The sequence below is a fragment of the Oncorhynchus tshawytscha genome, linkage group LG29, assembly GCF_018296145.1.
Source record: "Oncorhynchus tshawytscha isolate Ot180627B linkage group LG29, Otsh_v2.0, whole genome shotgun sequence".
NCBI lineage: Eukaryota > Metazoa > Chordata > Actinopteri > Salmoniformes > Salmonidae > Oncorhynchus > Oncorhynchus tshawytscha.
Window position 1 is genome coordinate 17758342 of NC_056457.1, and position 27748 is coordinate 17786089.

The 27748-nt window shown below is 47.4% G+C and overlaps 1 protein-coding gene across 10 annotated transcripts in view; it reads left to right on the top strand.

Annotated features, from left to right (window-relative positions):
* The window catches only part of LOC112227828 (microtubule-associated protein 4), a 146815-nt gene that overhangs the window by 106170 nt on the left and 12897 nt on the right, over window positions 1–27748 (top strand). For 4 of the 10 annotated variants that reach the window (XM_024392753.2, XM_024392748.2, XM_024392750.2 and 1 more), the window contains 9 exons: window positions 16522–17525; window positions 17926–18183; window positions 21066–21240; window positions 21472–21534; window positions 22313–22614; window positions 23586–23648; window positions 25379–25471; window positions 26388–26469; window positions 26729–26841. In XM_024392753.2, coding sequence (XP_024248521.2) covers window positions 16522–17525; window positions 17926–18183; window positions 21066–21240; window positions 21472–21534; window positions 22313–22614; window positions 23586–23648; window positions 25379–25471; window positions 26388–26469; window positions 26729–26841 — 2153 coding nt within the window. The remainder of the gene's footprint in view (window positions 1–16521; window positions 17526–17925; window positions 18184–21065; window positions 21241–21471; window positions 21535–22312; window positions 22615–23585; window positions 23649–25378; window positions 25472–26387; window positions 26470–26728; window positions 26842–27748) is intronic. The other 6 variants (XM_042308519.1, XM_024392749.2, XM_024392756.2 and 3 more) reach the window with 6 other exon arrangements.

Genomic DNA, 27748 nt, shown 5'->3' on the forward strand with positions numbered 1-27748 from the left:
AACAGAATGGGGTGGGTATACCCCAACAACGGAATGGGGTGGGTATACCCCAACAACGGAATGGGGTGGGTATACCCCAACAACGGAATGGGGTGGGTATACCCCAACAACAGAATGGGGTGGGTATACCCCAACAACAGAATGGGGTGGGTATACCCCAACAACGGAATGGGGTGGGTATACCCCAACAACAGAATGGGGTGGGTATACCCCAACAACAGAATGGGGTGGGTATACCCCAACAACGGAATGGGGTGGGTATACCCCAACAACAGAATGGGGTGGGTATACCCCAACAACAGAATGGGGTGGGTATACCCCAACAACAGAATGGGGTGGGTATACCCCAACAACAGAATGGGGTGGGTATACCCCAACAACGGAATGGGGTGGGTATACCCCAACAACAGAATGGGGTGGGTATACCCCAACAACAGAATGGGGTGGGTATACCCCAACAACAGAATGGGGTGGGTATACCCCAACAACAGAATGGGGTGGGTATACCCCAACAACAGAATGGGGTGGGTATACCCCAACAACAGAATGGGGTGGGTATACCCCAACAACAGAATGGGGTGGGTATACCCCAACAACAGAATGGGGTGGGTATACCCCAACAACGGAATGGGGTGGGTATACACCAACAACGGAATGGGGTGGGTATACCCCAACAACGGAATGGGGTGGGTATACCCCAACAACGGAATGGGGTGGGTATACCCCAACAACGGAATGGGGTGGGTATACCCCAACAACGGAATGGGGTGGGTATACCCCAACAACGGAATGGGGTGGGTATACCCCAACAACGGAATGGGGTGGGTATACCCCAACAACGGAATGGGGTGGGTATACCCCAACAACGGAATGGGGTGGGTATACCCCAACAACGGAATGGGGTGGGTATACCCCAACAACGGAATGGTGTGGACGTAACCCCAAACAACAGAATGGTGTAGGTGTATATGGTCACAAAATATGCAAGTAGACTGCTGATTGGCCAGATCATCCTCTATGAAGAAATTGCAAGCATTTTAGAAACAGTCTGTTTGAGGTGGGATTTTTGAAGTGTTTTTTTTCACCAATTTATGCTTTGGCCACAGATAAGAGTATAGGATGAGTCTTTTAAAAGTTAGATTTTCACTGGACAGTTATCTGTCTGGTAATGTGGGCCATCGTGTCTGGAAAAGGAGGATTCTCAAACACAAAGTACACAAAGCCAGGCTCCCTCCCTCTGATTTTGAGGCTGATGTGATGTAGTGCCCTGATCCGAGGGAGGCAAGGAGTTCATCGTGGAAGTAGAAGATCTGTGGCTTGGACGATAACAGCCACAGCATGTGACTTTCACATTTTTAGGTTGATCAAACCCAATCCCCCCCCCTCCCCAAGCTATTTGCAGCTGAAATGATCTGTCTGGAGGCCAGTCTATCAGCATGACACAGACATTGCTGGATTAACAGACTTGCATAGGCATTAGCAGCTGAAAGACCGTAGCAGAATGATGACTGTGATTAATTGAAAGATACCAATAACTCAAGAGCAGTGTGAGAGCAGCTCATTGGTTCGTAGATCTGCAGATAATAATATACGAAAATGCCCCCAGTTGATTTTGGCCTCTCCCTCTCCTCCTCTCACCTCTCTCTCCCCCTCCTCCTCTCACCTCTCTCCCCTTCCTCCGTTCATATATTCCTCTGGCTCCACTTGGTTGCCGTGGCAAGGATCCTGTTGCCATGGAAATGGGAGGCAGTTGCTTTTGGAGACATTTGGTAGAGGGGGCTACCAAGGAAACAATGGGTGTGTGACAGCAGGGGGAGGGGGGACTGATTTTGAGCTAAAAATAGAACCACTAAAGACTGTCTCGCTTTCTCTCTCTTCCGCCCCACTCCTTCTCTCTCTGTGTCTTCTCATCTCTCCATCCACACCGTTCTTCCCTTTCTCGTTCTCTCTCAGAGAAGTGAACGCACTAATTTGAGCACTGACTTCTTTTTCACTTTTAGATTTAGCCTCACTGTTCAACGCTGCTGTGCCTCTCCTCAATTGTAAGGCTTACAATTTGGAGTACTGCACCTCCTGAATAATTTACCTCTGAGTATGTGCTTGACTGATTGGCCTATTTACATATTCTGTAGAGCACCGGGTTAAATAAAGCCCCCTTTACTCTCATCAGTGTTCTTAGTTAATGGCCACCTATCTAACCTATTTGCAGCATACTCCGTAGATAGTTCACCGATGACAGGCTCCAGTGCAAGGATGGAGCATTTTTGGATGGAACGTTGCAGAAATATGTTATTCATTTGATGGATCGGAAAAGTAACTCACATTTCTTGCTGCTGTTTTTACCTCCCAGTTGCTTCCATTGTTGCTTCCATTGTTAGAGATGATTTGATTTAACTTGATTACTTTTATCCAAATATCCACGGCTAAATGAAGTTATGGAACGGTTTGCAACTTTCTGCTTCCTTTCTGCGTTCTTATTGTTGTTCGTCTATTAGAAACGGTGCCTTAGTAGCACTGTGGGAAAGAGCCTCTGTGTGTGTTTGTGTGTTCGCGTGCATGTGTGTGTGTACGTCCAGCCACCCAGCCAGCCGGGCCAGGCAGAGTGAGGTCATCACTGGAGAGGGGGCGCTCTGTGTCCCTGTCCTTGAGGGGCTTGGGTGTCACTCATTTGGGATTGAGAGAGGGCTGTGATGTGACAGTGACAGAGGCCTCCAGCCTGCCTGTGAGTCGGCAGGGTCAGCATGGCCCAAATATACACATTATTATTCCACTGTGTCTGCCTAGCACTACCCTACCCTCCACTACTCTACCCTCCACTACCCTACTCTACACTACCCTACCCTCCACTACCCTACTCTACACTACCCTACCCTCCACTACCCTACCCTCCACTACCCTACTCTACACTACCCTACCCTCCACTACCCTACTCTACACTACCCTACTCTACCCTCCACTACCCTACTCTACACTACCCTACTCTGCACTACCCTACTCTGCACTACCCTACTCTACACTACCCTACTCTACACTACCCTACACTACAATACCCTACTCTGCACTACCCTACTCTAAACTACCCTACCCTGCACTACCCTACTCTGCACTACCCTACTCAACACTACCCTACCCTACCCTACTCTACACTACCCTACTCTACACTACCCTACTCTACACTACCCTATCCTGCACTACCCTACTCTACTCTACCCTACTCTACACTACCCTACTCTACACTACCCTACCCTGCACTACCCTACTCTACACTACCCTACTCTACACTACCCTACTCTACACCACCCTACCCTGCACTACCCTACACTACAATACCCTACTCTGCACTACCCTACTCTACCCTACACTACAATACCCTACTCTACCCTACACTACAATACCCTACTCTGCACTACACTACCCCACACTACCCTTCTCTACACTACACTACCAGGTTCGACTCTTGATGTACGCATGTACAGGACACCACTACAAAATACACTAAGCAATTCTGACGTGATCATGAATGGTTGACAATGTTGTCTAAACACATTGAAGAATCCTGCAAAGTACTATTTCTAAAAACAGTCATGTTTTTCCACATTACAAATCTATGGTTTGCTTCATTCACCACACATCCGTGTGTATGCGGCCACTTTTTTATAGTAGCTACTCTGCTTGTGATTAGCATCTGAAGTGATTGTGTCTGATCTGATCTGTCTCATTGTGTTTGTCCTGGCCTGGTGTCTATTGTCAGAGCTTCATACTCTGAGCTGCAGAAGCAGACTCAACTGGAGCTTATGTAACGTGGCCCCAGTGCTGGGGGCCTGGATGACTGGTAAAGGCGTGTGTTTCTGTGTGTTGGTGTGTGTTTCTGTGGACAATACATCTATTTTTGTTTCCGAAGCCACAGAAGCTTCACACAGACCAGAGATGTAAATTTGTCAGAGCCTGTTGCCCATCACATTTTTCCCCCTATTACTAAACTGAGCGGAACTGTATAGAACTAAAGAAAGTTCCACACTTTTGACATGCTTGGGTCAATCTAACTAATGTTATGCAGTGCCTTCTTAAGGGTTATGCTGGGCTTAACATTAAAGAATGTTCTCTGTCTTATCCTGTCCTGGTTCACATTGACGGTTCACTCTGGCTGAGACGGGTGGTAATTCATTTTGACTACTCAGCTGACACTTAAAGTTTAGAAGGGGATGTTTTGGAGAGGGAACGGCCATGTCCTGGGGCCTGGTGTTTGACTGTGCTCAGGAAGGAGATGCATTCTGTCTCCTAGAGATGAACGTACTTTGGTGCAAAAAATGCACTTCAATCCCAGAGCAACAGCAAAGGACCTTGTGAAGATGCTGGAGGAAACAGGTACAAAAGTATCTATATCCACAGTAAAACGAGTCCTATATCGACATAACCTGAAAGACCGCTCAGCAAGGAAGAAGCCACTGCTTAAAAACCGCCACAAAAAAGCCAGACTCCGGTTTGCAACTGCACATGGGAACAAAGATTGTACTTTTTGGAGAAATGTCCTCTGGTCTGATGAAACAAAAATAGAACTGTTTGGCCATAATGACCATCGTTATATTTGGAGGGGGAGGCCTGCAAGCCGAAGAACACCATCCCAACCGTGAAGCACGGGGTGGCAGCATCATGGTGTGGGGGTGCTTTGCAACAGGAGGGACTGGTGGACTTCACAAAATAGATGGTATCATGAGGAAGGAAAATTATGTGGATATATTGAAGCAACATCTCAAGACATCAGTCAGGTAGTTAAAGCTTGGTCACAAATGGGTCTTCCAAATGGACAATGACCCCAAGCATACTTCCAAAGTTGTGGCAAAATGGCTTAAGGACAACAAAGTCAAGGTATTGGAGTGGCCATCACAAATCCTATAGAAAATGTGTGGGCAGAACTGAAAAAGCATGTGCGAGCAAGGAGGCCTACAAACCTGACTCAGTTACACCAGCTCTGTCAGGAGGAATGGGACAAAATTCACCCAACTTATTGTGGGAAGCTTGTGGAAGGCTACCCGAAAAGTTTGACCCAAGTTAAACAATTTAAAGGCAATGCTACCAAATACTAATTGAGTGTATGTAAACTTCTGACCCACTGGGAATGTGATGAAAGAAATAAAAGCTGAAATAATCTACTATTATTCTGACATTTCACATTCTTAAAATAAATTGGTGATAATAACTGACCTAAGACAGGAACTTTTACTAGGATTAAATTTCAGGAATTGTGAAAAACTGAGTTTAAATGTATTTGGCTAAGGTGTATGCAAACTTCCGACTTCAACTGTACACATTCAACCGGGATGTGGACTGAGGATGTTTCCACTGTACTCCAGTTTAAAAATATGCCTTTAGTAATGCAGCAGAGTCTGGGTGAGACTGAAACAGAATGGACCTCAAGGTGATTCAGGGTTGAGAGAGTGAAGTCAGGTCAGAGTGTGTGCCTTCTCGTTGCAGTTAAAGTCTTGAGGGCTCGCCCGTGCAGAGTTGAGGCCAGGCAAAGGCTTCACACAGACGATGTGTTTGCGTTTGTGTCAGAAGTTCATCTCTTCTTGAGCGTGGTTTTTCTCTCCACTGCTCTGCTCCGTTTTCTTTGCGTGACGAGATCAGGGATGAGAGGCATCTACAGTGCTTTTGGGAGGCGGTGGTTTTCATATATCTGACACCCCTCTTTCATTACCGCTCTCCTTCCTACCCCCCCTTCTCTGTTTCTGTGACTGGGCTGACTGTGAGTCTGTGTTATCTTTACACACAAACAATCCCCTTCTCACACACAGACAGATACATCCACCATCTCTCTCTCTCTCTCTCTCTCTCTCTCTCAAATTCGAAATGTTTCTCTCCCACAAACATCCTGCAGAGTAAGGGTAAGCACAGTGCCCACAACAAAGTCATTAACACAATTAACAAAGGGGCCAGGCTCTAGACCTTGGCTCTGCTCGACAGAGGCCTCTGCCAGGGTACACTACTGGCTGTCTGGCTCAGAGACACACAGTGTGTGAGAGCTTCAGAGAGAGGTACACAGATTGAATGTGTGAAGTGAGGTGAGGTCAAATGCAGATATGTTACCAAGAAATGGATCACTTTGCTGTGAGAGAGAGCGAGAGAGATGCCCTAGCTACAAACATGCTCCCCTAAAGCAGCTGCCCCAAAACCTCCCTCTCATCTCCCTGGGGTTGTGTGTTGCCTGGGGAGAAGGATGAGCGAGAGGGTGGGACTGGGGTAGAAAGAGAAAGCTTGGAGAGAAAGAAAAAAACTGTGAGGAGGGGGATGTACACTCCACCACAGGGGGAGGGAGTTGTGATTTGACAGCAGCGAATGAGCAGCCACTCGAGTCACATGACCAAAAGCCATGCAAAAGGCTGTCGGTGAGTGAGAGGGAGGAGGGAGGGAGGGAGAGAGAGAGCGATAGAGAAAGAGGAGCCCAGTTCACAGTGCTTCTTGGTCAATTGAGAGCGAAGAGGCACAGAGAGAGAGAGGCTACACCACACACACACACGCTCGCCTTCCTCACTGGCCCTACCGCAGCCGTGACAGACCCCACCTGTGCATCCTAACCAGAAGAAACAACATAACACACAGGGGAACGAGAACAACCGGAGGACAGAGAAACGTAGCCTGAGGAGAAAAGAGAGACAGTGAGAAAGGAGGGAAAGCATGTCTTCTCTCTCCAACCAGCCGCCTGGCTCTCCGTTCTCAGAGTACAGTGAGCTGTGTAAGGTCCCCTCCATGGCCCCCGCCACAGCCCCCCAGGCTTGGGACTGGCAGCATGGAGACATGGGGCCTCCCAGGAGCCTCGGTGGGGCCCCGGGACTCACCGACGAGGACAAGCTGTGCTTCTTCGACCCGTCAGCCGGTGTTGGCTTGGATGCGGATCTCAAGGTACCTGGCAGGGGGGGCTGTCAGGGGTTAGGCAGCGCTGGGGAGAGCCCAGAAAGCCAAGTGTCTTCCTCCCCCTCCCCTCTGAGCTGTGGGAACAATGGGGTCCTACATCCCCCCGTACCTGGTTCCCCAGCTCGACGCATGGAGCTACCCTTACCCTCTAGCCCGCCCATACCAGCCCCAGCCAGCACCGGTGTGTGGAACCCTGGATTCTCAGAGTCCAGCCCCAAGACCCTTCCACCCCAGAATATTGCCAGCCCTAATTACTGTGTCATCGGTGTTGTCAATGACAACTACCTGGAGAGGGGCGACGAGGACAGCGCATCAGCACTAGGCGGCCTCCAAATGACAGAGGGATCCTCGGAGGAGAGCGAGGACGAGGAGGAGGAAGAGGTGGAGCTTGAGCCGTGTTTCATGGGGCGTGCTAACCAGCAGCGGAAGGCTCTGCGGCGGGCCATGTCCGAATGCTCCCACCTCTCGGTACCCTCTAGCCTGGAGCTGCCCGACCATTACCCTGGAGCTGGGCTGGATGAGCTAACAACGCCCATGGGCGGTCCGCGCCGCTCCTGCCACTCCACCATGAAGCGTTCACTGACTGTTTCGGACGACCAGCTGCCCCCCACTCTGTTTGCTGCAGGCGCCACCCGCTCCGACCTGAGGCAGGACCAGGAGCCCACCCTACACTTCTCACCCTTCCCCCCAATGAGAGACTGTGGGGGCAGCTCTCCGCTCTCACCTCTAGAGGGCATCGTGGAGGGGCCCGGGGCAGACAAGAACGAGGACGTGCTGCTGCCTGTACCCCTCAGCAGCCAGGCCATCAGCGGGATGGGCACCGGCCTGGGCATTGTCACAAACCCAGGAACCGGCATTGGCACGGGTATGGGTACCAACATCAACATCTGCACAGGTATGGATACCAACCTTGGCACTGACGTTGGAGCAGACGTGGGTACCAACTCAGGCACCAGCTTTGGCGCTGGTATGGGTAGCAACCCAGACAACAGCTTTAGAGCAAGCATGGGCACCGGCTTTGGAGCAGGTATGAGTACCAACCTTGGCACCGGCTTTGGAGCAGGTATGAGTACCAACCTTGGCACTGGCTTTGGAGCAGGTATGAGTACCGACCCTGGCACCGGCTTTGGAGCAGGTATGAGTACCAACCTTGGCACCGGCTTTGGAGCAGGTATGAGTACCAACCTTGGCACCGGCTTTGGTGAAGGCATGGTTACTACCAGTCCTTTCACCAGGGTAGGTAATGGTGATGCTATCTGGCTGCTACTAGCGCTGCCCTCTAGCAATGGCCTCCTCAAATGGCCTGCAGACTGCAGACAGCCCAGATTGTGTATAGGGGGAAGATGTGGCATCACACTGTCTGATTTACAACTGAGCTGCTTCCACCAGTCTGAGGTCCCAGTCAAGTATTGTGAAGAGAAAGGGAAGGAGGAGGGAGTGAGAGAGAGAGAGAGGGAGAGTTTCTGAAGGATGGTATAGTGATTGATGGCATAGTACAGTATATGCCCAGTGCAGCCTTGTGTGTGTTTTGCTTGCTGGTGTATGTGCAGCAGGAGTGTACTTGTCACTTTGCATGTGATTCACTAAGCGTGTTGCATGTGGATGTACTATATCTAGGTGACCGTCAGCGGACCGGGAATGTGGGACTGGGTCATGCTGCCGACACAGCTCATTACCACAGACCAGAGTACAGAGCTAGACTTGGCCTCTCTCTCTCTCTCTCTGGCCACCGACACAGTCATTAGTCCCCTGGGAGGAGTGGGGGAGAGGCAGAGCCAAGATGGCCTCGGTCACATCCGATAACTCCTGCCCCTTAGCCGAAGAGGGTCACTGGAGATGTAAACCCAGCAACAAAATCCGTCTGTTTCTTCACTCGTCGCTTTTAATGACCGCCGCTCTCTCTCTCTCTCTCTCTCTCTCTCTCTCTCTCTCTCTCTATCTCTCTAAAGTGTGCCAGCAATCTGCCTCGTGGACGCTGGAGCATTAAAGGGCCAGCGTCCCGGAGAGCTCAGAATGAGAGTGTGTGAGCTGGTCAGAGGAAGAGTGTGTGTGCGCGACTGTGTGTGAGCATGCACTGGCTTGACAAGGTCATTCAAAGGCAGTTTGCACGTGTAAAAAGTGTTCATGTGGAGCGTGCACATTAATGAATCCACACACACGTCGGCCGGCTAGCTGTGTTCAGGCATTCGCCTTGGCTCCCCAATTGGGGTGTGGGAAATATCGATAAACAGATTTGCCATCTCTGGCTCCAGAGGGGAGAGAGAGATACACAGAGTCATATAGAGAGAGAAAAAATAGTTTGTCCCAGTATAAGAATCTGACTGAATGTATTTTTACTGACTCCCTCAGTTCCATCCAGCCCCCTCTTTTTATTTCTCTCTCTCTCTCTCACTCTCTCTCTCTCCGCTGCCCCCCGTTTGGAGAGAGGGATTAGGAGACGATACTGGAGGAGAGATGCAGCGTGGAGAGACAAAGGAACTCGTACTCAAACAGGCTTTGAATCATTTGAGTGTCTTTCTTCGTGGTTTGGAGTCATAGTGGGATGTTTCTCCCCAGGACGAAACAGATGATTGTCACCCAATGTCGCTCTCCTTATCTCCTACTAAGCAGAAGGATGAATGTGGCCCGTAATGAGTGCTCTGTAGTAAAGACTCTGGGCTTTGTTGGTCTGTTTCTGTACACGCTTCTGTTTGTGTTTCTCCTTGTGTGCACAAATGTGTGGTACTGTGTGTGTGTACTGAGTGTTTTTCTTTGCGTCCATTTGTCTCAGATTAATTTAGCCTTACGTCAATACAATTAAAAAAAGAATTAGCCATGTTTGTGTTTGACCTCAACATCCAGAAAAATACCAGAAAAAAGTTTGTTTCGATTATTAACACACTTGCAATTTGGGCAAGCTTTTAAAATAGGAGTTAAATGCGTAAAGGTGATTCGTATGCATGAATCATTTTCTACTTATGCCATTATGCTTAAAATATTTTGACACGTTCAAACGTTTGTCTCAGCGTTCCTATGTGGCTCTCACTTTGTGCGCATGCATATGTCTCTGTGAGTAAGTGATCGATGTGGGTACGCTTGTGCGTAAGAAGCCTGTTACCCAGGGGGACAGAGAGCTGTAGAACCCTCCAGATCTCATCAGCACAGCTCAAGTGTTTTTTTTTGTGTCCTCTCCGCGCTTAAGTCGGATCCACTCTACTGTATATGATCATGCAGTTACCAAGGACACAATGCACTACTGTCTGAAAGGGGGAGTGGAGGAAGGTTCAGGTCTGGATGTGATGGATACTTTAGGCTCATATATTAGCAACACTTTCCTGACCTCCGTCACATACAGAGTAGATTAGATAAATCCCTCTGCAATGACCTGTCTTGCAGTCAAGGCTGCGGTGCAGTGATAGCGCTGTGTGTGTGTGTGTGTGTCAGAGAGAGAAATACATCCAATCCAGAGAGGACCCCGTAAGTGTTTCCATGGTCAATGTGGATCATCCTTGTGTGTACATGTCAGGTGTCACACCAGTCTACAGTAGGTAATGCCTAAGTCCTTCCAAAAGCTGCCTGTCCAACCTGACACCGTATGGAATAATGTTGATTAATAGCAAGGGTTTTGTCGTTTATTTCTGCCTTTGAAGTTGCCTTGTTGGATACAAGCCGTTGTGGTGACTAGATCCACTCCTGAGCCACACACCAAGTGAGCAGCTTAACATGAACAAAGAAAGGCTCTGTTTTCTGACAGTTAAATACAGTGAAACACAATGGCATCCACTTTCACTAAATCACTCCAAACATTCTATAGGCGGCCAGCAGCTTCTTTGACGTGTGGAGAATAGTCACTAAGGAGGATCGTTCCTTTGGAAGGCACAAATACGTTGTCAACGATTCTGCCTCGTAGCGGCTTCCGGGTGAGGCTGGAGGTAATGACTGTCTTTTAATAAGGCTACGTTCGCCTCGAGGCTTGATTTTGTCATCTGAGGAACCAGAGGGAAATACCCAAGAAAATTGTCAGGTTATGCCTGTTTTAAAGTAACTGTCCAGTGTTTCCAGATATCTATGAAATATGACTTATAATTAATTGCAATATGAGTGAAATAATTGTCCTTCCAAAAATGTGTTGGTATGGTGTGGGCGTACACCAACAACAGAAAGGTGTCAGCAAATACCAGTCATTAAAAATATTCATGTGACTAGACTGCTGATTGGCCAGCTGGCCAGCTCATCCTCTTCTGGAGGATAACATCATCCTCTATGAGGAAATGGCAAGCATTTTTTAAATGTCTGTTTGAGATACAAGTTTGTGGTGTTTTTGAAGTGTTTTTTTTCCTTCTCCAATTTATGCTTTGGCCACAAATACGAGTGTAGGATAAGTCAACAACATTATTTGGTTATGAGTTAACAGAATATTAACTTTTAAAATGAGATTTTCACTGGACAGTTACTTGAAACTTCTTCGGAAGGAGTTTCATTGGTAGTTTTGAGTGTTAGTGTTGGAGCAGTGAGGGTTTTTCCTTATCTGATGCGACTCTGAAAATGTAAGAAGCAATCCGATGGTCTCAACATCCATGTGGAGATGGTGTCTTATCGCTGTCATGTTTTTCTCCCATAAAAAAAACTCTTAATTAAAAAGACCATAAAAGTGGTTTAAAGGCTGTTTAGCCACCTTAACAGAGCTTGAATTGTGTCTATGCTAATGTGTGGTCTAATGAACTGACCCAGCATAGAAAAGACAGAGTTGTCTCCCACTGTGTTAGTTGGCTAACTGAAATGAGAGATGAGGGTGCCAGGCGGCTGTCTGTGAGATTTATTGGGATAGATATAATGGATTCACGGGTGACCGCCACAATGTCATCATATCTCCAGAAAATGTCTTCCCTCCCAATGATATCAGCGTCATAGGCCCTAAGAATGATGAATGCTTCTAATCAGATACTCCATTCATGGTGTATTAATTCTCTTCTACTGGAGGGTTCAAAATGGCTGCTTGTTTACATTTAGCCCTGCTACTCAGTGGTGGGGAGATTGAGACACAAAGCTGGCTGTTGAGGTTGTTTGAGTATGTTGGCTTTATAGGTCCCAGCGCTCTCGGAGTACTCTGCATATCACCTTTGTTGGTATTCACCGGCTAATCCATAATTACCTTGTGAATGTAGCTTGAAAATCCACCGTGCTAAAGCTTCTCACAGGCTTTCTCAGGCTGGGAAGGAGAGAAGAGTGGGAGCACAGTTGATGAGGTTGTTTTGAGGGTGGCTCTTCATACTGCTTCATAAATCAACCAAATACGGGGTTTGGGGTCAGTAGAAGTCTATTGGATCTCCAATGTCTTAGCTAATTAAGATATCCAGTTTATATATGATTTATTAAGTCTGTTAAAGCTGTGGACTACAGAGACGAAGCCTCGTGTTGTTGTGCCTTGCCTCCTTCCATTCCCTTTGTCTTGTCCTGTAGCCTGACTGGATTTGGGTAAGCACTTTGTTTTGTGCCTTCATTATATTAGTCCACCTATTGGGTTCTCTGGTTGTCCACTGTTCTCCTCCCTTCTGAAGTTTGTGGAGCACTGTACCCAGTTATGTATGGCGTCTACGCCCCCCCTTTGCCCTCTCCAATCTCTCATTTGAGTGCTTAGACAAAACACTTGAAAATGTATTATACAAAGGTAGGGATTTAGGTCTGAAGTAATTGAAGCAGGGTCAGTGGTAAATGGGTATCCTGCTTCCTCTGGGGTTTACTCTGACTGATTATGCTGATGTGAGGGAGGCGTTGTTAGCGGAATCGCTAACACTGCTAAAGAGCCTTTTCACCATTTGTCATCACAGTGTAGCTAATAGACTTTTAAGCTAATGGGAGGATACAGGATTCCTCAGTTTCTAGATATTAAGGGTTGAATGTGGCCATAGTGATAGCTCTATGGTATTTGTCCTTTGTTTTGAATAGACTCCCACAGGCTGTACAGTCACTACTTTCAGTGGACTTCTCCCAGCAATATTATCCAAAGGTTAAATAATGCAGATGCTTAATAGCGGGGAAATATGAAAGTCTACGATATCTAATCCTCATTTTGGGTTGTTTATACTAGTGGATTAACAGTTTAACTGGGTTGATGCTGACACACTGCAGAGCTGAGATATTATGCATGGGTGTATAACTCCACAAATCTGTGGAACAATATTGATTTAGTTGGTTATTTAGCCAGGAAGATACTGCTCTATTTAAAAAGGACTGAGCTATTTGCGCTTAGCCAATAAGCATTTTCTATTTTGCGATCTTGTGGTGTAGTGGTTTCATTAGGCCGTCCTCTTCTCAAGCTGTTTAATGTGATAATCCCTGTAGCTCCGTATCATTATATCAATATAGTCAAAATAAACAGAATAATGACTATTGACATTCCTTATAACTGGACTGAAAGCCAGGGGCACCATCAGTCTAGTCATTGTCATGGCTTTACCAATCAATCCATTGACATTTACACAATATATACACAAAAGTATATGGACACCACTTGAAATGACTGGATTCGGCTATTTCAGCCACACCTGTTGCTGACAGGTGTATAAAATCGAGCATGCAGCCATGCAATCTCCATAGACAAACATTGGCAGTAGAATGGCCTTACTGAAGGGCTCAGTGACTTTCAACGTGGCACCGTCATAGGATGCCACCTTTCCAACAAGTCAGTAAGTCAAATTTCTGCCTTGCTAGAGCTGCCCTGGTCAGCTGTAAGTGCTGTTATTGGAAACCTCTAGGAGCAACAATGGCTCAACCGCGTACTGGTAGGCCACACAAGCTCACAGAATGGGACCGCCGAGTGCTGAAGCGTATAACGCATAAAAATTGTCTGTCCCTGGTTGCAACACTCCCTACTGAGTTCCAAACTGCCTCTGAAAGCAACGTCAGCACAATAACTGTTCATCAGGAGCTTCATGAAATGGGTTTCCATGGCCGAGCAGCCGCACACAAGCCTAAGATCACCATGCGCAATGCCAAGTGTCGGCTGGAGTGGTGTAAAGCTCACCGCCATTGACCAACTAATCTGGGTTTGGTTGATGGCAGGGGAACACTACTTGCCCGAATGCCAACTGTAAAGTTTGGTGGAGGAGTAATAATGGTCTGGGGCGGTTTTTCTGGCTAGGCCCCTTAGTTCGAGTGAAGGGATATCTTAATGCTACAGCATACAAGGACATGCTAGACAATTCTGTGCTTCCAACTTTGTGGCAACAGTTTGGGGAAGCCTTTCCTGTTTCAGCATGATAATGCCCCCATGCACAAAGCGAGGTCCATACAGAAATGGTTTGTCGAGATTGGTGTGGAAGAACTTGATTGGCCTACACATAGCCCTGACCTCAACCCCATCGAACACCTTTGGGATGAATAGGAACGCCGACTGCGAGCCAGGTCTAATCGCCCCACATCAATGCCCTCAATAATGTTCTTGTGGCTGAATGGAAGCAAGTCCCTGCAGCAATGTTCCAACATCTAGTGGAAAGCCTTCCAAGAAGAGTGGAGGCTGTTATAGCAGCAAAGGGGGGACCAACTCCATATTAATGCCCATGATTTTGGAATGAGATGTTCGACAAGCAGGTGTCCACATACTTTTAGTCCTTTCCATGTCATCTAATGTCAGTTACTACTTTGGGTCTGAGCATCATTCCTACAGTGTGAGCTTGAGGCGTTGTGGGAACATTAGGGTTAAGGGCCTGGGGCCCTCTGGTGTGGAGCGGGCCAGTACCCCAGATGGCCTGCCCTCTAATGAGGCACCCAGGAGTGAGAGAGGAGGTGAAGGATGAGCTGCCTCTGGAGAGGGGGCGGCGCTGCCAGCTAGAGGGATGGGAGGGGGCAGAGCTTCAGGGATATGTCCGGGAGAAAAGAGTGAATTAGGTGGGGTTTTGTGTTTCAAAACCCCACTTTGCTAGAACACTGTGTCACTATTGTCCTCTTGATGATTATTATTATACTCAGTGAAAGTATCAAGGCCGCAGAGCTTGTGTCTAGGCTAATAGGCTGCCTCTCATCTCTATCTCTGGGTGCCTATGCTATGGTGAATTAACTGTGTCCACCCCTCAGGCTGCCATGTCTGTGTGTCCAGCCCACAGCTGCTCAGTGTCTAATGCGGCAGGACAGGCAGGCTGGCCTTCCACACTCTCACGGCCATATTTTACTAGACAACCATACTTTACTAGGCAAGCAAAGCACCATCACACATTTGCGGTGACCAAAGGGTCTTTATAAACTACTGCCACTTTCTGTCTGTGGAGTCTGTTCTGGCTTTACTCAAAACACTTCAAGATACAGTAGCGTTGGTGGAATGAGTTCAAAGCGACACTTATGTAGTAATGCAATATGTATTCCAAATGAAATTGAAGTGAGTTTGTGTGTTTATCTTGTGTGCCGGTGTATGTGTATCTGCGTAGATATGTTGGTGTATGCATACATGTCTCTGGAATGCAAAAGAGATTGTGTGTGTGTGTGCATTTGTCTGCCTGACTGTCGATCTGTCTGCCTGGCTGAATGTCAGTCTGTCTGCCTGACTGTCGATATGTCTGCCTGACTGAATGTCAGTCTGTCTGACTGTCGGTCTGCCTGACTGAATGTCGGTCTGCCTGACTGTTGGTCTGTCTGTCTGTCTGCCTGACTGTCGGTCTGTCTGCCTGACTGTCGGTCTGTGTAGACTGTATTGAGAGATGGTCATGGTCATTGGTTATGGTTTTTCCTCAGCTCTGCTGGTTGGTTGATTGCCAGGGTCAATGGCCATCTCTAAATCAGGCTTCGCCCACAGGATAATTCCACTCCAGCCTTCCCTGTGTGTCCCAAAATGTAATCAGCCTGAGCTACTGTTGATTCATTCCATTATCAAAGGTGATTCACTTGTTCAAACTTCAGCAGAGATTGATCTTTGCATGCCTTTGAGCATGACCTTGGGACTATAGGATATCGTATGTGTGTGTATAGTGGTTAATCACTTCAAATGACATTAATGTCATCCGGTTTGGTCGCTGGCCTGTCTGTGGAGGTACTTGAGGTCAGCAAGGCATTTGGTTCTTTGTATTAATGATGATGTCATTCACATGATTGGTATGATTCTAAAATATGTTGTTTGCTTTCTCTCTTTCTCCTCTCTCTCTCTCTCTCTCTTTCTCCTCTCTCTCTCTTTCTCTTTCTCCTCTCTCTTTCTCCTCTCTCTCTCTCTCTCTCTCTCTCTCTCTCTCTCTCTCTCTCTCTCTCTTTCTCCTCTCTTTCTCTCTCTCTCTCTTTCTCCTCTCTCTTTCTCTCTCTCTCTCTTTCTCCTCTCTCTCTCTCTCTTTCTCCTCTCTCTTTCTCCTCTCTCTCTCTTTCTCCTCTCTCGTTCTCCTCTCTCTCTCTCTCTCTCTCTCTCTCTTTCTCTCTCTCTCTCTCTCTCTCTCTTTCTCCTCTCTCTCTCTTTCTCCTCTCTCTCTCTCTCTTTCTCCTCTCTCTCTCTCTTTCTCCTCTCTCTCTCTCTTTCTCCTCTCTCTCTCTCTCTTTCTCTCTCTCTCTCTCTCTCTCTCTCCTCTCTCTCACCCTATCTCTCTCTCTCTCTCTCTCTCTCTCTCTCTCTCTCTCTCTCTCTCTCTCTCTCTCTCCTCTCTCTCTCTCTCTCTCTCACAGTCAAATCAGAGAAGATGGACAAACCAGAGAAAGAGGAGACGATGGACCACTTTGAGAAGTTGGACCAATTTGACATGTTGGATAAGCTCGATAAAGTGGAGAAGAAGGATTCGACTGGGAAGACTGAGGCGTCAGTGAAGGTGGCGTATGCAGGACCACTGGACAAAGGAGAGAAGATGGGTCAAATGGACAAGGCAGAGAAAACGGAGAAGCTGGAGCCGGCAGAAAAGGTAGACAAAGAAGAAAAACCAGAGAAGGTGGATAAAATGGATAAGGGCGACAACACAGACAAGGTAGAGAAAACTGACAAAGTAGAGAAGATGGACAAGGTTGAAAAGCCTGAGGAGACAGAACAGAATATTGAAAAAATGGAGAAGACCCCAGAGAAACTGGAGACAGAGGTGAAGTTAGACACATTTGACAAGATGGAAACACAGCCTGGCAAGATAGAAACACAGTCTGGCAAGATGGAAACACAGCCTGGCAAGATGGAAACACAGCCTGGCAAGATGGAAACACAGCCTGGCAAGATGGAAACACAGCCTGGCAAGATGGAAACACAGCCTGGCAAGATGGAAACACAGCCTGATAAGATGGAAACACAGCCTGACAAGATGGAAACACAGCCTGGCAAGATGGAAACACAGCCTGGCAAGATGGAAACACAGCCTGGCAAGATGGAAACACAGCCTGACAAGGAGAAGACAGATCATGTTGGAAAGGTAACAGTAACAGGTGAGAAAGTAACAGAAAATGTTGAGAAGCCCAAAGACAACGTTGAGAAGGAGGATAAGAAGCCAGAGAAAACAGAGCTGGCTCAGAAATTAAACAAGCAGGTTAAGGTGGAGAAATCGGAGAAAAAAGAGCTGAAAAGTCCTGAGAAAAAGACGGACAAGAAATCAGAGACCGCTGATAAGGCCAAAAAACCTGCAAGTAAACCCTCGACCAATGGGAGCAATGCCGCACCAAGCAAGGACCTGCCCAGTCCAGACAAGAAGACCAAGGTAGGCCACAGTCTAGATTTAAAGAGGAACATTATCAAATCATACATCACTCATGCTGCTAACGCTTTTCCTACTGCTACTGTTAAATCCACGTATAGTTGTGAGATAGGACTATTGAAGTTAACAGAATGAAGTAATATCTGTCATAATCAACAATATGAAGAACAAGGAAAGGATGTTGGTCTTCGTTGTTATAGTGCTGATTTGAACTTGATGTAACTGAATAGAGTTGTTGTGTTTGTTCAGCTGGCAGTTCCATTTGTTGATATTCTGTTGATTATGATTAAGGCTGCTTCTGCTGCTTTCTCCTGCTGCTACTATCTTGTGTTTTGTTGTTTTCTTTCTCGCCTTTGTTCTTTGTTTTGCTCTTCATTTGTCTGGTGTGCGTTCCATCTCGCAGCCTGTCGCCGGGGCAACCAAACTGAGCGCCGCTAAGCCGCGGCCGAGCTCGGCAGCATCCGCTGGTGCTGCCGCCCCCAAACGCCCCACCCCTTCCTCCACTTCCACCACCACCTCAGCCACCCTCCTCAACAAAAAAACGCCCGTGCCCAAGGCCCCTACCCCCACTGCTGGCCCCAAGCGGCCTTCGTCCACAGTCAGCCGACCCACATCCGCAGCCACCGCCTCCACCACTGCGCCACGTGAGGTCAAGCCCAAGGTGAGTGGCCCTGCCCTGCTTTAGGGACAGCCGCAGTCCCCTCCACCTCCATAGCCACCCCTGTGTGGTGTCTCTCTGTGTCGGGAGAAGTACCTACTACTTTCTTCTTCTCCCATGGCATTTCTTTCAACCTCCGATTCATCATCTTGCTGATCAGAAGAAGGAGCCGGTTCAGTTCTGTTTAGCATAAGTGTTAGTTCAGCTACTATGTTAATTTCCACAGGAGCTATAGACAAAGGCTCTGCCTGACTACAGTGGTGCTGCTCGGAGCCTAATCTGCCTGTAATGTATCCACCTTCTAAACATGTCTCCTAGTAAGCCCTTGTGTCCCAGGTGCTGAGTGGCAGGATTACTCAGTGCAGGGTTCATAGAGGGTTCAATCATGCCCCAGGGCAGTGATTGGGGACATCGCCCTGTGTAGGGTGCCGTCTTTCGGATGGGACGTTAAACGGGTGTCCTGACTCTCTGAGGTCATTAAAGATTCCATGGCACTTATCATAAGAGTAGGGGTGTTAACCCCGGTGTCCTGGCTAAATTCCCAATCTGGCCCTCAAACCATCACGGTCACCTAATAATCCCCAGTTTACAATTGGCTCATTCATCCCCCCTCCTCTCCCCTGTAACTATTCCCCAGGTCGTTGCTGCAGATGAGAACGTGTTCAGTCAACTTACCCGGTAAAAGAACAGATTTTTAAAAATAAAATAGAGGGAAGGTCGGGCTGGAGGGTAGGGGGCCAGAGGAGGTGCAGCCAGCATTCATCAATCCTCCCTTGGCATTTACTAGAGAGACCCAGGGCCAAGCATCAGTCGCTCAAGGCTTCCTTCACCACACCTAAGTCTCTCACCTTCAGCCGTCAGCACTGCAGATACACACTACAATGTACGATGTACAGCCTCTATCCTGCGGGTGTATTTGCCTTTAATTACATATTAAGTAGCCTTGCACGGGTCTTGGAGCCCATCTCCTGTTTCTGTAGCGGAAGGCAGCTTGATGTGCAAGTACACCCCCTGGACAGGACGCTAGTCTATCGCAGAGCCTTACCCCATATCTGTCTTAGTGCTAAGCAGTGATGGATCAGGTCCCATTTTTACAGTCCCTTGGTATGTCTCGGCCCAGGATGGCACTCCCAACCTTGCAATCTCAGGGCTGACATTCTAACCAATAACTACATATTACACTGCTGTTTAATATTGGAGTACAGTAATACAGTCTAGGTCAAAAGAGTGGGCGACTCGAGAGATCGCAAGACACGTTTGAATGAGAGAGGGAATGAATGAGGAGACGGCACGGTGTATCTATGCATGGGGAAATCAGACACACAGCGCATTGGCATTCTCTTTATATCCCTGGTTCCTAGTACAATCCTTACATCAGCGCCAAGGCAACAAACACTATGTTGAGACCTATCAACAGTGTACCTGCTTGAGGATTCTGTTGCCTTCAAGTTCCGATGCGACACATTCGAAAGGCTTCCTGGACAAGATTGGCTGGAGCCTTCGTTTGATAATGCTAATCTGAACTGTGCACTCTGGGGTTAAATCTGGTGTTGATTCAGAGCCAGATCTTGCCATACACTGTATATAAGTGGGCCTGTGAAGTAACAGTAGTTGACTTTGGTTAGTTCAATTAATCAGGTGTGTTACTGGTTGGTTGGAAAAAGGTCTGGACTATCACCAGCCCCGTATGTATGATAATGGCCACCCCTGTTGTACACTGAGTATACAAAACATTAAGAACACCTGCTATTTCCATAACATAGACTAACCAGGGGAAACCAGGTGAAGGCTATGATCCCTTATTGATGTCACTTGTTAAATCCACTTCAATCAGTTTAGATGAAGGGGAGGTAACAGGTGAAATAAGGATTTTTAAGCCTTGAGCCAATTGAGACATGGGTGATTCAAAGGGTGAATGGGCAACACAAAATATTTAAGTGCCTTTGACCGGGGTATGGGTAGTAGGTGCCAGGCACACCGGTTTGTGTCAAGAACTGTAACGCTGCTGGGTTTTGCACGCTCAACAGTTTCCCGTGTGCACCATGAGTGGTCCACCACCCAAAGGGCATCCAACCAACTTGACACAACTATGGGAAGCATTGGTGTCAACATGGGCCAGCATGCCTGTGGAACGCTTTCGGCACTTTGTAGAGTCCAAGCCCCAATGAATGGAGGCTGTTCTGAGGGCAAAAGAGGGGATGCAACTCAATATTAGAAAGGTGTTCCTAATGTGATGTATACTCAGTGTATGTGATGGCCCATAGTTGTTAGCGTGAACTTGGAGTTCCATACACACTCCAGGCAGGAATTATCTGCCATTGCCCTCTAGTGGTTGCCTGTTTTACTACAGGCAGTGACATTATCGCTTGTAAATTAAATTACTCCTCTTTTTTTGGCTAAACAACACACGAGGGGTGAGGCAATCTAGCGTGCCCACTCTGTTGTGAAAATGCCCTATAGAGCAGTGCATTGAGGGAATACTTTTAGACACCATGGAGCCTGGCCCTTGAATGTCCTGCTTGGATATGATTGCAGAGGATTCAGTACAGGCTAGCCAGATGGCAATGAGAGAGATATGATAGCAATTACTCTATGAGGATTTGCTGATGTTTTTGTTGCACATCGAATACTAGATAGGCAAGTGGTTTTATAAATATAACATTATCCAATGTTCCTTTTTAGTAAGGAATGTAACATTACGCAACAAAGAGGTTCTTTGCCACAGCCTCAGTTTATGAGAGCGCTATGGTGTACATTCACCCTTTTATTTGTTATTAAACTCCATTACTCCATTATCTGTAACTGAATAGTGCAGCTCCATCCTTCCCTCCCTTATGTATCTGTTTACCCAACGTCTCCCATTCCCTGTCTGTCTCTCCCTCCAGACGACCACAGAGAGGCGTCCTCTAGTGCCAAAGGCCACCGCCGCCTCCACGGCTCGAATTGCTGCCCCCAAAAACGGCACTGCCACCACGGCAACCAGTAAACCAGCCACGGCGACCCGCACGCCCCTCGTATCCCGCACTGCCGGCAGCGCACCTGCAACCAGACGCCCTCAGGGTGAGTCGCTATGCTACACACTTACAAATTTTTGAACACGCGTACACACAAACACACACACACCATGACCTATTGTTTTGGTGATTCAAAGTGTCTGACGTCTAGCCAGCAGAGTACCAAACTGTTTCTGTATTCCACAACGTGACTCCACCCTTTTGCCAAACAAACTTTGACAAGACAATAGCAGGGAGCAACAGGTTGAACTCTGATCTCTTCTGTTCTGCCTCTCAGCATCAAAGACTGACAGCAAGCCAGGAGAGGACAAGAAGCCCAGCACTCTGAAGTCAACAACAGGTACAGAAACACTCCTCCTCTCTCCTCTTCGCCCCCCCCATTTTCTCTCTTATCTCCTCCAGCGCTAGTCCTTCAGCCAGACAGCCACAGTACTGTAACACCAGTTGAGGGATTGGGGGCAGAGAGAGACAGGAAATGAAGAGTGACAGTGTCATGCAGGAACACACAGATGAAGCATGTAGACCGGGACAAAGAGGTGTTGAAGTCGTCGAGAGAGAAGAAAGCAGCAGAGTGTAAAAAGCTCAACACAGCACACTCTGAGGATTACACTCCCCTACTGTTGACATGAGCCGCTGACACTGCCACTACGTCTCAACGTTGCATAACCAGCAACGCAGGCAGAAGCCCGTTACTATACGCATAAAGAGGGGATGATTTTCTGATCCGAGCATGTCTTTCCGCTCAGAAATAAGACTCTTTCAGGACGGATTGGACGGATCTAAGACTTAAGTCCTCGACAGGGTACATTTAGTTCATCACGTGATGTCCGTTAGACATTTGGGAAGTGGGATAATAAACGTTGCAGTGCATACTGGGGTTTATGTTGCTACAGAGCAGAAAGGATACCTGCCTGATGTATGTTCCCAAAAAGGTTTTTCAAATGGTTGCTAATAGCATATTAACCATCACCTGATCTTAATCACAGAATAGTAAGAGTAGCGAAGAGAGCAGGTCTATATAATTTCTCTGAACTGAGTTGAAGTATTTTAGCATCTAAACGGCTTCATTACCTGGTTGTTGATTGTCCTCTTTTCTCCTCCTCCTCCCTCCGTTCTAGCAGACTCCACCCGGCCCCGGACCAGCACCACCCGCAGCTCTATAGCTAGCACCACCAGCGCCACCCCCCGTGTCCGCCCCTCCACCACCAAACCTGCCCCCTCCTCCTCCTCCACAGTATCAGAGAAGAAGCCGGCTGTGCCCCGCGTCCCCCGTCCCACCTCCACCACCACCACCACGGGTAGTGCCAACGCCACGCGTACCACCTCCCGCCCAGGCACAGCCCCCGCACCAGACATTCGCAATGTGCGCTCCAAGATCGGCTCCACGGACAACATGAAGTACCAGCCTGGAGGGGGGAAGGTAAGGGGTGGTGCATCAGTGGTAGATGCAGATACCCGTATCATTTATGCGGCTACACGCTTTAATATTTCCAAGGCTTATTGGTCAGGTTGTGTTTTATACATTAGTCATTATATTAGTAAAATAGATATTGTTTCACAGATGGGCTTGTTTTACAGACAATGTCATTATGATTTTGTGTAGGGCTCTGTAGTGATAGTGTTCACAGTCTAATGCAGGGGTGTCAAACATACGGCCCGGGGTTCCTATCCGGTCCTTGGGTGGTTTGAGTAAAAAATAAATTAACAGAACAAATTATTTTAATAATAATGGCAAAATGGCAAAACCATTATGTTCAGTAGTTGAAGCCCCAGCTAAGACGGAATTTTCCATAGTGCACTTCTCCTAATGCCACATCCCGTAGCAGAGCTTTCCCTGTTAACAACCCCTCCTAGTTTCTTCTCCTGGCTGGTCCCAGCTTGTCTCATATTTTACCCTTTGCGATCCAAAATAGTTCCCAGTTAACTTCAGTTAACTCAGTGACTTCCTCCATAAATCTCCATTTGATTCAATTCACCATCTTGCACTCATGCTGACATCTCACCCCATTCTCTACATCCACCTATACACTACTTTACCTCTCACTTCCTTTTCCCTGGCTGAGACCCCTTATACATTATAAGTCCTCCTAACACGCATTTTAGCCAGATACACTATGCCTTCACTTCTACTGTCAAGTGTCAACATGGTGGAATAACCAAGTCCAACGTTGGAATTACCTATAACAACGTTGAAAGGCATATGGTGCCACATGTTGAGCGATGGATCCCAAACTGCGTGTCAAAGAAAATGCAGATTTTCTTTGTACTCTGAAATAAACCGAGCCCTGCTGCTTTGGATACAGCATCAGAATAGAGGAGGTAGTTCTGCGGACTCCTGCTGCCCTGTGTCCTGTGTGTTGTATTGACCCAGGGTGGGGCTTGTCTCCCCAGGTCTCTGGCAGGAGCGACGCCCTGGCCAAAGGCTCCTCCTCCAAAGAGACCAGCGAGGCCAAAGTGAGTTCACCCCCCCATATCTACCCCTATCTCTTCAAATATCTCTCTCTTCCTCACCCTCTGTTTACTACTCTCACTTTCTGTCTCTCTCTTCCTCACCCTCTGTTTACTACTCTCACTTTCTGTCTCTCTCTTTGTATATGTCTCATTATGTTGTCTCTCACCCTCTCTTTCTCTGTCAACCTCTCTCTTTCTTCTCTTCCCCTTTCTCTCTCATTCTTTGTCTCTCTATCCTCTTGTCATTTTCTTCTAAAGTGAGATACATGTCCTCCAAGCTGTTCATCTCTCCGACCTCTGTTTTGTAGGTTAAAATATTGTGGTTTTATTGCCATATTTCATTGTTCACAAACACTCACTCATCTCTGGTTATCCCTCATTCACTGCATGGACTGACTGACGGACAGCTGTCTAAAGCAGATGTTTAGGTGACTGACTCACCGACCAACCGACACCATACTGGTGCGCACCGGTGACTATGTCTTTACAGCCAGACAGTTCTGGAGGTACCAACATCAACGTGAGGTTTTGTGGAGGCGGACCACACCCGAAGAAGAATCATGCGTTTGAAATACAATCCTTCTGATTCATGTTGCGTCTTAGGTTTCACCTCGAAATCATTTGGTTAGGTTATTGTTTACAGTAGACATGGAAGAATCGGTCAATGAGATACCAGATCAGGTGGCATACCCTCGGAGGGGAGGCACGCGTCCGTGGTAGAGCGCTAAGCATACTAACACACTGCCTTGCTACAATCTCTCTCCTCACAAGACTTCATACAGTAACGCAAGGCTACAATGTTGCTTGACAGCAATACGAATACTGTATATCCCTGGTTTTAAAATGGTCCTGAACCTAAAGCAAAGTATTAAAGTTGGCCTACCCTGTGGCAAAGTAGGGGCTGGAGGGCTGTGATAAGTCATTGTACAGTAGCGTATGTCTGCACTGTAGACGGAGGATCCGGACGGAGAGACTTTCTGAGTTCTGCTCCGTCACACCCTCCACTAAGGCTCTCCATCCCCCTAATTGCCACAACATAATGATACCCAGAGGACTCCTATGGCTGTCAAGGATCTGAGCTTAAGCCTGCTACTGCCTAGTATCTGTTTGTCTGTGTGGTTGTGTGTGGTTCCTTTGCTTAACTGTCAGCAGTGATTTCTAACTAAGATGTCTGTATGAAATGTAGTAATTTTCCTGTCTAAATCTAACTACTGGGTTTATGGGTTCATGGTACCAATGTCATGTTGTCACTGTGCGATTGTCCGTCTATGTGCCAACAAGTATGAATGTGTCAATATGGCAGGATATCACCAAAGTGAATTTTAAACGGAGACATTAACTTCAGCCATTCACTTAAGCCCATTAAAAGGGCATACAGTATGCATAGCAATATCACAATTCAGGCAGTCAGACACAGTTATAGTAATTATCACTGTAACAACACACGTTAGCACCAACATACAATACATTACAGGTGAAACAATCACCGTGATAATACATTCACATGCCTGTTTCAATAATCTATTTTAATACCGTAGCAATTGAGCATCTTCAAAGGGCAGGTGTGGATGTGGGACCCTGCATGCGTGTGTCAATAGACGTCTGTGTGTGTGGCCTCTAGATGCTTCTGCGCTCCTCTCATCCTTCCTCGTCACAGCTCGCCCCCACCCGACCCTCCCTCTAACCCCCACAGTGAATCTACTCTTCCTCTCTGCCTGCTCTATGCTTTGTAGGTTCAGATAGTCTCCAAAAAGCTGGACTTCAGCCACGTCACCTCACGCTTGGGTTCCAAGGACAATATCAAGCATGTTCCTGGTGGAGGGAAGGTTAGTACCGGATTGCGGCTTAGCTTGAATGGCCCCCAACCCTACACGGCCGACCGCACGTCATGACCACTAAAGAGCTCGGGGCGGGGGGGGTTATCTTCTGAAGACTCCACTGGAACAGGATGAACCTCACGCATACAAAAAAAAAAATTCTGCAGACCTCAAAATGTCTGAGTCACGGTTCTATCATTGACAAATTTGGTTTTAGTCTAGGAAATGCTACAGTGCTGCCCCCCTTTTGGCACTGGCACAGTCATTGCCTGAAAGCATCGCTCCTGCCGAATGACACCACCGAACACTTTTAAGACGTCACTCTTATTCACCGTTTTTTTTTGGGGGGGGGGACCTTGGCAATAAGAGGCTGTTGTATGATGTGGTTTTTGGACAGCATGGTGTCTCTAGCTAACCCTCCTCCGGAGTACCTGCTACTGTCCATGGCTTAGACCAGTGTTTCCCAACTCCAGTCCCTCCAACATCACACATTTTTGTTGTAACCCCAGATAAACTCACCTGATTTAACTCATTGAGAGCTTGATGATTAGTTGACAAGCTTTTCCGGGGCTACAGTTGGGAAACACTGGAGTTGTAAAACACTGGCTTAGACTCTACCTGTCGCTGTTTCTAACTCACTCAACACCAATCAAACACCACCCTTACCTGTCTAACCACTGACCTGCCCAGACACTCAACTCTGATTGGCTCTCTATGCAGACTTCCTCCGTTGATTGGTTGTGCTCGTGCTGCTACTATATACGGTGGACACATGAGTACATGAGTTTTCCCAAGAACAGATGGCTAATGATAAAGCTGAATAGGTTCAACTGCATGGCGAAGAAGATGGCCGTCATGGATCTTTGACGGGTGGTCATTCATTTCCTCTTCTGTGTGTGTAACTGGGTCTAATGTATATTTGCAGGTACAGATACTCAACAAGAAGGTGGATCTAAGCAAAGTGACATCGAAGTGTGGCTCCAAGGCCAACATCAAACACAAGCCTGGTAAAGGCCCTCTTGGTAGACCTGTTGAGTTGCCATACTGAATGTACACTGTAATGCATGTGTTGTGTATGTTTCTGTGTGTTTTATTGACCAGAGCACGTTACTGTCATTATATGCTCAAGATGTTATTAAGGACCATTCAAATGTGACTACCAAAGATGATTATAATGATTAAGCAGAACAACAACTGATCTCTGTTCTGCGGACCTGTGCAGTGTGTATTGTCTGTGCTGTCCCATTGACTGTGTGTGTCCTGTAGGGGGCGGCGATGTGAAGATCGAGTCCCAGAAAGTGAACAACAAGGATCAGGCTAAGTCCAAAGTGGGCTCAATGGACAACCTCTGTCACGAGCCCGGTGGTGGCAACATCAAGGTGAGGTCACTGGACAAAGGACCCTCACACTGAGTGACTGCTTTATACTCCTATTTTCACGCTGACAGTTTACTGTCAGACACCTGTCCCCAGTATAGTCTATTACATCTGGTGCATCAGATCAGATGTTCAGCCTGTGTCAAATGGTATAGTCCAGAAAACAACTTGTAAATGTGATCTCCACAGTGATAGCATTCGGAAAACATTTTAGTGAAGATAGCCATTGAGCATGGCACAGGTACGGTAAGTTATTACAATACATTGTGGACAATACTGTCTGTGGAAAGTGTCGCTCCCCACAGGAGGGAGGGATGGAGAGACTTTCTTTAATGATACATCCTCATTTCATTAAATCCTCACCACCACCACCCCCTTCAAAAAGACAAATATCCCCTGTGCTGCGTACTCACCTTGTCCTTTACCCCACGATACAAAACAACATCACACATCACAATAACCAAAACCTCACCACTTCTGCAACCATATATCCAACCCATCTTCCCCAGCTATACAAACGGCCTCCCCAACACACCATATATCCAACCCATCTTCCCCAGCTATACAGACGGCCTCCCCAACACACCATATATCCAACCCATCTTCCCCAGCTATACAGACGGCCTCCCCAACACACCATATATCCAACCCATCTTCCCCAGCTATACAGACGGCCTCCCCAACACACCATATATCCAACCCATCTTCCCCAGCTATACAGACGGCCTCCCCAACACACCATATATCCAACCCATCTTCCCCAGCTATACAGACGGCCTCCCCAACACACCATATATCCAACCCATCTTCCCCAGCTATACAGACGGCCTCCCCAACACACCATATATCCAACCCATCTTCCCCAGCTATACAGACGGCCTCCCCAACACACCATATATCCAACCCATCT